This window comes from Chiloscyllium plagiosum, chromosome 33, assembly GCF_004010195.1.
Source record: "Chiloscyllium plagiosum isolate BGI_BamShark_2017 chromosome 33, ASM401019v2, whole genome shotgun sequence".
Lineage (NCBI taxonomy): Eukaryota > Metazoa > Chordata > Chondrichthyes > Orectolobiformes > Hemiscylliidae > Chiloscyllium > Chiloscyllium plagiosum.
Window position 1 is genome coordinate 41207981 of NC_057742.1, and position 11199 is coordinate 41219179.

Sequence of the window (11199 nt, forward strand, 5' to 3'; positions counted from 1 at the left end):
GTGTTAATGAACAAAGAGACCTTGGAGTGCAGGTTCATAGCTCCTTAAAAGTGGAGTCATAGGTGGATAGGATAGTGAAGAAGGCATTTGGTATGCTTTCTTTTATTGGTCAGATTATTGAGTACAGGAATTGGAAGGTCATGTTGCAGCTGTACAGGACATTGGTTAGGCCACTGTTGGAATATTGCGTGCAATTCTGGTCTTCTTCCTATCAGAAAGATGTTGTGAAACTTGACATGGTTCAGAAAAGATTTACAAAGATGTTGCCAGGGTTGGAGGACTTGAGCTATGGGGAGAGGCTGGACAGGCTGGGGCTGTTTTCCCTGGAGCATTGGAGGCTGAGGGGTGACATTATAGAGGTTTACAAAATTATGAGGGGCATGGATAGGATAAATAGACAGTCTTTTCTCTGGGGTCGGGGAGTCCAGAACGAGAGGGCTTAGAGTGAGAGGGAAAAGATATAAAAGGGACCTTAGGGGCAATATTTTCACACAGAGGGTGGTACGTGTTTGGAATGAGCTGCCAGAGGAAGTGATAGAGGCTGGAATAATTGCAACATTTAAAAGTCATCTGGATGGGTATATGAATATAAAAGGGTTTAGAGGGATATGGGCCGGTGCTGGCAGGTGGGACTAGGTTGGGTTGGGATATCTGGTCGGCATGGATGGGTTGGACCGAAGGGTCTGTTTCCGTGCTGTACATCCCTATGACTCTGTGAATCTAAGTTGGAAGAACAGCATCTCACTTTCCACTTGGCAACTCTACAGCCTTTTGGATTCAATACTGAGTTCAGCGATTTTAGGAATTGAGGCAGCCACACACAGCCTTGTTATCACAAGCTAGAGTGGTGCTGGAAAAGCACAGCAGGTCAGACAGCATCCGAGGATCAGGAAAATCGAAAATCATTCCTGATGAAAGGCTTTTTCCCGAAACGTCGATTTTCCTGCTCCTCAGATACTGCCTGACCTGCTGTGCTTTTCCAGCACCACTCTGACCTTGACTCTAATCTCCAACATCTGCAGTCCTCACTTTCGCCTTGTTATAACAGGGTCTGCTACTATACACAACCCATTGTCATGCGCTAATACAGCTCATTCATTCTCTTACACTAATTGTTTTTCACTTCTTTGTCTGTCCAACTGTTCTTAATTCTTGAGATAGATCTCCATCTATTCTTTCCTCCTTACCCCTTCCCCCTACTCTATTTTCTGCATAAACAACTTTTTCCAAACAACCATCAGTTCTGAAGAAGGGTCATTAACTCTGACTTCTCCTCACAGATGCTGCCAGACTTGCTCAGCCTTCCAGCAATTTCTGTTTTTGTTTCCGCTTCCCACCATCTGCAGTTCTTTCTGTTTTTATAACGTACCCTGGCCTTTTGTCTCCCTCCCTTTTTCAACAAAGCTGTTGCAGTTGCAGTTTTCCAATCCTCCGAGACTTTTCCAGAATCCTGGAAGGATTCTTCGAAGATTACCACCAGTGTACCCACTATCTTTGCAGCTACAGTCGGTTCTGATGTAACGCAATAGGTCAGTTCTCGGGCGATCTCACGTTATAAGAAAATCACGCAATAGCCACGCCACCTAAACTAATGGGACTGAAAGCACGTTATAGCCAATAAAGATAAGGAAAGTTCGCTTTCTACAAATAACGGTCTTTATACTTCAATCACATGAAAGCCAATTTGCATTGAAGAAGTGCTTGTTTAACAGAAGCGACTGTACTTCCTCTAATATCCTCGGTTGCTTCCCATCAGATCCAGGGAACTTATCAGCTTTTAGCCCCCTTAGTTTCCTTAGCATGTATTCTCTGGCGATAGTTATTGTATTTATTTCCTTCCAACCGTTTTTGCCTCTTGACTTTTTGATCCTTTTGGAATGCTATCAGTGACCTAGATCATAAAGACAAATGCAAAGTATTTATTCAATCCTTCAGCCTTTTCCTGGTTTTCCATTATTGTCTCCCCAGCCTCATTTTCTCAGGGGCACATTGGCCTTCCTTTATAAAAAATTTTTAAATAAGGCATTTTTTTAATATGACTTGCTTGTTTACTCTCAGGACTTTATTTTCTCCCTCTTCTATCTTTTTGATAATCTTTTGTTGGTTTTAAAATTTGCCCATAGTCAATGGACAGCCCTTTTCTCATGCCCTCATGACCTCCTGACTTAGTCTTTGTCCTACACAACAGCTACGGTTAGGGGCTGCTTACACACTATTGCACTAGTGTCGTCTTCTTATCTTCACCCACGTGGATTCTACATCTTTCAATCCAAGGTCACTTTTTGCTATCATGCTTGTTCCATCTCACATCAACTAATGCCATTTGCCATGACCGTGGCAACTTTCAGTCAGGTTAACCCATTCTGAAAGTCGGATGTGGCTTGACCTATCAATCTTGACCTCCACTCCCTGAATTCTGGAGCCTTCCCTACACTGAAGAGAAGCAAGGGCTGTGACAGAAAGAGACACACAAAATAATGCCGAGGCTGTATCTGACAGTGATGTCCAATCGTTTTAATTTTAAAAATATACTTTATTCCTAAAAAAATCAAAAGTACATAGAAATGTTCTAAATTCCTTAGTCTTTGCAGAGAAAACAAACAAACAAAACATTGGAATTTAGACATTTCTATGTACTTTTGATTTTTTTAGGAATAAAGTATATTTTTAAAATTAAAAACAAATTAAACTGCACTGTCAGATGCAGCTTCAGGGCATTACTTTGTGTCTCTTTCTGTCTCAGTCCTTGCTTCTATAGTTGCAAAAGCAAAGGCATTTTCTACTTCCATTCATTGTGAAGCAGCAAGACAGTCTGACAACTGAACAACGCTCGTTATATGTTGGCAGAAGGACCTTACACAGTGGTCTTTACCCACTGCACCTTGGCAGCAGTTGCCCCAAGCTTAGTGCCACCCTCAGCATGTAGTCCTGGACTTTTGGAATGTGCCAGTCTGCAACACTTGGGTCAGGGTCAACTCTATATACTGGAAGACCAACAAGTTTCAGGCAGATCAAGAGCATCTTTCACCAGGTTAATGGTCCTCCAGGTGCACTCAATGTTTGTCTTGGTGTGCATCCTGGGGAACAGCCTGTAGCGCATGCAGTCCTGCGTCACGGAGTTGCTCAGGACGAACCTCAATTAAAACTGTTGCGTTTCTCTCAAGACTTTGTCTCACAGACACAAGAATGCACCTTTGCAAATATCAGCACAGCCGTGTTGAGAGCAGCATGCGGTGGCACAGACGAGACTGGGTATGTGAGAAGGATCTGATGGGCAGTGCCCTTCTCACCACCACCCAAGCTACATCTTGGTGCTTGTTGGACAGTTCTGATGATGAGACATTCTGCCAAAAGGACTTTGACATTTCTCTTCAGGGAACTTTGACAAGATCCACACTCTCCTTTTCCTGCAGGGTCTCCAGAACAGTAAATGCTGACCACTTCCTGATGGGACTGGTATTCAAATCTTGGCAAGCTTTTGCAGGAGGGCCAGGTGATACAGAACAGACCAACTAGTTGGAGCATTCCACGGTGAAAGGTCAACCCCAACCTTCACAACACCAGGGACAGGTAGAACCTCAGCAAGTAGTTAAATTTGGGTGTTTACGTACCAAGGGTCTCCACACAACCTGATGCAGCCACACACAAAGGTGGCCATTAGGATGAGGATTGGGTATGTTCTTCACCCCTCCTTGTCTAGAGCTTTGTACATGGTGTCTCTGCAGACATGGTCCATCTTTGACCTCCAGCTGAACTGGGAGATGGTTCTGGTGACTGCAATGGCACAGATTTGGGGAATGGGCCAGATCTGTGCCGATGAAGCAACACCGAGAGTACCTCATGCCTGATGACTAGGTTTTTACCTGCAATGGAGGGGGAAGTAATGCTCCTATCTGCTCAGTTTCTGCCTCCCCTTGATGATACTCTGCTTCCAAGTTCAGGCACACCCCCTAGCCCCTCCGACCTACATACCCAGCACTTTCAGATAATCTTACCATGATAGTGAAGGGGAGAAAGGATCGTCAGCCCAGTTCCCAAAGAACATGGCCTCACTCTTTCCTCGATTTCCCTTGGCTCCCAAGGCCAATTTGAACTGGTCACAGCTGCTTGTGAGTTTCTGCACTGACAGTCGATCTGAACAGAAACAGCAGTGCCATCCATGTACAGGGAGGCTTTGACCTGCTGGTCCACGCTGCATGGAACAGTTACCCCTCTCAGGCTCCCACCTGTCCTGATAGACTCAGCAAAAGGCTCTGTACCACACACAAACAAGGCAGGAGAAAGAGAGAAGGAAGCCCTGCCTGACTCCAGATCTGATCAGAAAGCTTTCAGATTCCCACCCATTGACTCAGACTGCGCTAATGAGATTTGTGTAGAGCAGTCAGATCCAATTGCAGATTCCCCCCCCAAAGGCCATGTTGGAGAGCAGGTCCCACATGTAGGAATGTGATATCCTGTCAAAGGCCTTCTCCTGGTCCAGGCTGATGAGGCAGGCATCCACCCCCACTATCCTGTACATAGGCGGTGACACCCCTGAAGAACACGAGGCTCTCTGAGATCATCCTGCCCGGTACAGCACAGATTTGGTCAGGGTGGATCACCGATCCCACAGCAGATCTGACCTGGTTAGTGATGACCTTAGATAGAATTTTATAACCTGCAAGCGAAAGTGAGGACGACAGATCCTGGAGATTAGAGTCAAGACTGTGGTGCTGGAAAAACACAGCAGGTCAGGCAGCATCTGAAGAGCAGGAAAATCGTCAGGAATGATTTTCGATTTTCCTGATCCTTGGATGCTGCCTGACCTGCTGTGCTTTTCCAGCACCATTCTAATCTTTTATAAACTGCACTCAGTCCTCTGTTTGGTCGGCAATTTCTGACTTTCTCCCTCTGCCCCTTCCGCATGTTGATGAGGGTGATGGTACTTTTACCCATGGATTCTCACATGCCACCTGCCAGAAGTATACTCCTCCAGCTGCTCCTGGCCTATCACATCACACAGAGCTCAGTACAACTCAGCCGGTAAGCTGTCACTTCCGGGAGTTTTGTTCTTCCCAAGGACTCGGGAGCCTAGGTTCACTCATCCAGAGATGACAGCTGTTATCACGTGCTGTGGTCTATGACAGAGGACAGGAATGACCAGGAGGCTGTGCTGTGTGACATACAGTCCAACAGAAGAGAGTTTGCTGATCCTCAGGATGTCAGACTGAGATGGTGTTACCGAGCCATCTTCTTGCTTCAGGTTGCTGAGCCCGGAGCTCTCCTTCTGTACCTTCTGAAAGAAGGAATGCCAGCACATCTCAGCCCATTCCACGATGTGGACCCTGGACCACAGGATCATCTTGGAGGCTTCGGAGCGAGGCTTGCTGGCCCTTCCTCATCCTGGAGATCCTCCTTGACACTGACCCCACTGGGTCGCAGGAGCAGGTTTGGGTAATTTTCTGGACAGTTTTCTCTGAACACCTTTGAGGATACATACCCTCTTGATGTTTCCCTTGACTGTTTCCCACCATCCACTGGAGGCTCAGAGAGGGGTTTCACAGTTCAACCGTGGTATTGCTTTTTGAGCTCTTCAATGGTTTTTGGAGTCAAAGGTTTCACATTCAGCTTCCATAGTCCCTTGCTGACCTGCTGGTCATCATTCAGCCAACAAGAAGCAGAGGTCAGATGTCAGTGCAACTCACTAAGAACATGCAGGGCACAAACAGGAAATGTCTGGAGAGAAAAAACAGAGTTAACATTTTGGGTCCGGTTTGAAGTTCTGAAGAGGAGAGAGTCATAGCAGACTCGAAACATTAACTCTGTTTCTCTCTGTACTGATGCTGCCAGACCTGCTGAGTTTCTTTAGATTTACAAGGCTGGTACTGGAATTGCACAGTTTTGACGAGGCTGGGCAGACTGGGGCTCCACTTTCCAGGAATCAAGGTTACAAAATGGATTCGATGAGCTGTATGTACAGAACATGCAGGGCACAAACAGGGAATGTCTGGAGAGAAAAACAAAGTTAACATAGTTAAATCTAAAGAAACTCAGCAGGTCAGGCAGCATCAGTACAGAGAGAAACAGAGTTAATGTTTTGAGTCTGCTATGACTCTCTTCTTTAGAACCTCAGACCGGACCCAAAATGTTAACTCTGTTCTTTTCTCCAGAGATGCTGCCAGACCTGCTGAGTTTCTTCAGTACTCTCTGCATTTGTTTTAGAATAAGTTCACATTACTGTCAGTACGTACTGTCGGTGTGTACCCAAACAGGTACCCAAAATTTCATTAGCTCCTCTCAGGAACAGTTTTTTAAAATATTCTGATGGCTGGAGCTATGAGCTATCGGGAGAGGCTGAGTCAGCTGGGGGTGTTTTCCCTGGAGCATCGGAGGCTGAGGGGTGACCTTATAGAGTCATTGAGATGTACTGCACAGAAACAGACCTTTCAGTCCAACTCGTCCATGCACACCAGATATCCTAACCTAGTCTAGTCCCAGTTGACAGCACTTGACCCATATCCCTCTAAACCCTCCCTGTTCATATGCCCATCCAGATGTCTCTTAAATGTTGTCATTGTACCAGCCTCCACCAACTCCTCTGGCAGCTCATTCCCTTCACGCAACACCCGCTACATGAAAAAGTTGTCCCTTAGGTCCCTTGTAGTTTTTTTCTTCTCTCACCCTAAACCTATGCCCTCTAGTTCTGGACTCCCCGACTTCAGGGAAAAGACCTTGTCACCCGTGAGCCATTGAGGGTGGCACAATAGCTCAGTGGTTAGCACTGCTGCCTCACAGCGCCAGTGACCTGGGTTCAATTCCAGCCTCGGGGGAGTGTCTGTTTGGAGTGTGCACATTCTCCCTCTATTTGTGTGGGTTTCCTCCGGGTGCTCTGGTTTTCTCCCACAGTCCAAAGATGTGCAGGTCAGGTGGATTGGTCATGCTAAATTGCCCGTAGTGTCCAGGGATCTGCAGCTTAGGTGCATTAGTCAGGGGTAAATGTCGGGGAATGGGTGGTGGGTTATTCTTCTGAGGGTCGGTGTGGACTTGTTGGGCCAAAGGGCTTCTTTCCAAACTGTAGGGATTCTAATTCTAAGAACTTACCAATCCATGCCCCTCATGATTTCATAAGCTTCTTTAAGGGTGATCCTTCAGCCTCTGATTTCCAGGGAAAACAGCCCTGGCCTATCCAGCCTCTCCAGCCTCTCCCTAAAGCTCAAAACCTCCAATCTTGGCAACATCTTTGTAAATCTTCTCTGAACCCTTTCAAGCTTCATAACGTCCCTCCTATAGTAGGGAAACCAGAATTGCACTCAATATTCCAAAAGTGGCCTAACCAACGTCCTGTACAGTTATAACATCACCTCCCAACTCCTATACTCAATGCGCTGACCAATAAAGGAAAACATACCAAACGCCTTCTTCACTATCCTATCTACCTGAGAATCCACTTTCAAGGAGCTATGAACCTGCACTCCAAGGTCTCTTTGTTCAGCAACACTTCCTATTAAGGTTATAAGTCTTGCCCTGATTAGCCTTTCCAAAATGCAGCACTTCAAATTTATCTGAACTCCAATGACCCTCCCTCAGCCCATTGGCCCATTTGATCACGATTCTGTTGTACTCTGGAGTACAACCTTCCTTGTTGTCCTTTACACCTCCAATATTGGTGTCATCTGCAAACTTACCAACTGTACCTCTTATGTTCACATCGAAATTATTTAAATAAATGACAAAAAGCAGTGGACCCAGCACCAATCCTTGTGGCACTCCACTGGTCACAGGCCTCCAGTCTGAAAAACAACCCTCCACCACCACCCTCTGTCTTCTACCTTTGAGTCAGTTCTGTATCCAAATGGCTAGTTCTCCCTGTATTCCGTGAGATCTAACCTTGTTAACCAGACTCCCATGGGGAACCTTGTTGAACACCTTACTGAAGTCCATATAGATCACATCCACAGCTCTGCCCTCATCATTCCTCTTTGTTACTTCTTCAAAAACTCAATCAAGTTTGTGAGACATGATTTCCCACGTACAAAGTCATGTTGACTATCCCTAATCAGTCTTTGCCTTTCCAAATACTTGTAAATCCTGTCCCTCAGGATTCTCTACAACAACTTGCCCATCACTAATGTCAGGCTCACCGATCTATAGTTCCCTGGCTTGTCCTTACCACCCTTCTTAAACAGTGGCACCACATTAGCCAACCTCTAGTCTTCCGGCACCTCACCTGTGACTATCGATGATACACATATCTCAGAAAGAGGCCCAGCAATCACTTCTCTAGCTTCCCATAGAGTTCTCGGGTACACCTGGTCAGGTCCTGGGGATTTATCCACCGTTATGCATTTTAAGACATCCAGCACTTCCTCCTCTGTAATATGGACGTTGTTCAAGATGACACCATCTATTTCCCTACAGTCAATATCTTCCATGTCCTTCTTCACAGTAAATACTGATACAAAATACTCCTTTAGTATCTCCCCTATCTCTTGTGATTCCACACAAAGGCCGCCTTGCTGATCTTTGAGGAGCCTTATTCTCTCCCTAGTTACCCTTTTGTCCTTAATGTATTTGTAAAAACTCTTTGGATTCTCCTTAACTCTATTTGCCAAAGCTATCTCATGTCCCCGTTTTGCCCTCCTGCTATCCCTCTTAAGTATACTCCTCCTACCTTTATAACCTTGTCAGGATTCACTCAATCCTTGCTGTCTGTACCTAACATACACTTTCTTCTTTTTCTTAACCAAAACCTCAATTTCTCCAGCCATCCAGCATTCCCTACACCTACTATACATGACTTTCACCCTTATAGGACTATATTGTCTCTCTCTCTCGTTATATCATTTTTGAAGGCTTCCATTATAGAGGTTTATAAAATCATGAGGGGCATGGATAGGATAAATAGAAAAGGTATTTTCCCTGGGGTGGGGGAGTCCAGACCTAGAGGGCATAGGTTTAGGGTGAGAGGGGAAAGATTTAAAAGGGACCTAAGGGGCAACATTTTCACACAAACGATGGTGTGTGTATAGAATGAGCTGCCAGAGGAAGTGGTGGAGGCTGGTACAGTTACAACATTTAAAAGACATCTGGATAGGTATATGAATAAGAAGGTAAAAACAATGACTGCAGATGCTGGAAACCAGATTCTGGATTAGTGGTGCTGGAAGAGCACAGCAGTTCAGGCAGCATCTAAGGAGCTTCGAAATTGACATTTTGGGCAAAAGCCCTTCATCAGGAATGGAAGGGTTTAGAGGGATATGGGCCAAGTGCTGGAAAATAGGCCAAGATTAGGTTAGGATATCTGGTTGGCATGGACAAGTTGGACCAATGGGTTTCTTTCTATGCTGTACATCTCCACGACTCTTATGATGTACTTAATGCTTTAAGGTAAAACTGTTTCTACAACAATTAGCACTCACTCTGGTGTGAGCTTCCTCATACTCCCCACTGTCTCTCTTGCTAAGATTTGAAAATCAGTGTTGTCCTTGTACAATCAGCTAATGCTATCAATATATTTTCCCGGTTCTGTCAAACCTTCAAGCACACCAGCCTTTCAAATTTAACTGGAGTAAAAATCCCTGGAAACATTCTGTGAACCCAGCGTGTCATCTTTCTGGGTGTGGGGCTACCAGAACTCGGCACAAACATCCAAACTGGGGCTTTAATTGCCTTTGGCTTTGGGTGAGGAATATCGCCAGTGTGGGGAAAACACGACAGCTGCCTGTTTAAGACACGACGCCCCTTCAATCCGCTGTTTTGTGAAATGTGCTGAATCTCCCCCCCCCCCCCTCTGATCAGAGACACACACACACAGAATTCATCCCAAATCTGCAGCCTCCAGTAAAACAAATCCCAGAACAGAACCACACTGTGCAAAGGGAGGTGCCTCCCTTCTCCAGCAGCGAGGGAGAGCCGCTGGAAACTCCAGATTTTTTTTTCCCAAAAGGAGAAACTTTTCAGGAATGCTCCTTATTTAGTCAGAGGGTGGACTGCAGCCCCGCAGCTCTCCGCGATCCATGTTTATTCGGTGTCCCGGTTATTCCTGGCCGGGGCACATTCCTCCCCGACCTTCCCTCAGCAATGCACATCCCATCCCATCCCATCCTTACCGACTTTCCTGAAGGCTTTCAGAGCGAGTTTGTTGGCATCCGACTCCGGCAGCTGCGAGCCCCTGGATCTGGTACCGATCATGGTGTTGCTTTGTCCCGGCCGCGCTGTCTGCTCGCTCCCGGGGGTGGTGGGGGCTTCCTGAGCTCCGAGCCTGGGACACAGAGCCGGCCTGTGCCGGGCTGCTCTCTCTCTCTGTCTCTGTCTCTGCCTGTGCCTCTCTCCTCACTCCCTGCAGCTTGAGGTGTTGCTCTCTGCTCAATCCCCAGCTGCTCTCAGTTCCCCTGCCCTCCCCCTTCACCTTCTTCCCTCAGGCTGGAGGCTGGATCCTGCTAACCAGAAGCTTCTCCTCTCCGACCCTTCACTTATAATCCAGGAATTCAACTCATGTGACTTTCTGCCTCTATATAAGGAAAAAGGGGTCGTCGCCACGCGAGGTAAAATTGGAAGGGGAAAGTTCATTCGCTTCCCCGCTGGCCAGGCTGCACTGTCAGGGCTGGGACCTTTGCTTTATAGAAACCGAATGCAAGATCAGCCCACTCATGTCATCGACTTCTGTCCTTAGGACCCAAAACACTGCCTCTGCACAAGAGATTTCCCATTACACAGACCAGTACAAGCAACCAAATATTTGTAATAACACAGTTCTGTCGCTATCTTCTACCACTGCAGCTTTCCTTCAATGTGTGAGGGAATTCCTGTTTTTAGTGTGTGTTGGGATCAAGTCAGCCAAATTCCTTAAATAAAGAAGCTGTTTATTGTGGACAAAAATTACTCTGCAAAGATTCTAACATTGCAAAGTGTTCCTGTAGAGCCAGCCCCAGGATTCTGTGGACAGGGTGGTAAGGCTGATGGGTGTGAGGAAGTAGTTTTAGTCAAGCAGTGACGGATTTCTCTCCGTGGCCCGTCCTTTCTTACCCCACTGGTTACAACAAAGTTAAATTTTAACGTGGAAGGTCATCCTGACAATTTCAGACTGTGTGTAACTCAGCAAGCAAAGCAAATAAATAACTGCGCACGCAGGAAATCAGAAATAAAAACAGGAATTAATAGTATACACTTAATGGTAAGGTCCCTGGGAGTGTTGCTGAACAAAGAGACCTTGAAGTATAG

General features: G+C 46.2%; 1 protein-coding gene across 1 annotated transcript in view; it reads right to left on the minus strand.

Annotated features, from left to right (window-relative positions):
• LOC122540038 (1-phosphatidylinositol 4,5-bisphosphate phosphodiesterase delta-3-like) overlaps positions 1 to 10454 on the minus strand; it is a 166300-nt gene extending 155846 nt beyond the window's left edge. The window contains exon 1 of the mRNA XM_043675361.1: positions 10089 to 10454. Within this exon, the coding sequence (XP_043531296.1) occupies positions 10089 to 10170 (82 nt within the window). The 5' untranslated portion in view covers positions 10171 to 10454. The remainder of the gene's footprint in view (positions 1 to 10088) is intronic.
• Between the last annotated feature and the right edge of the window lie 745 nt (positions 10455 to 11199).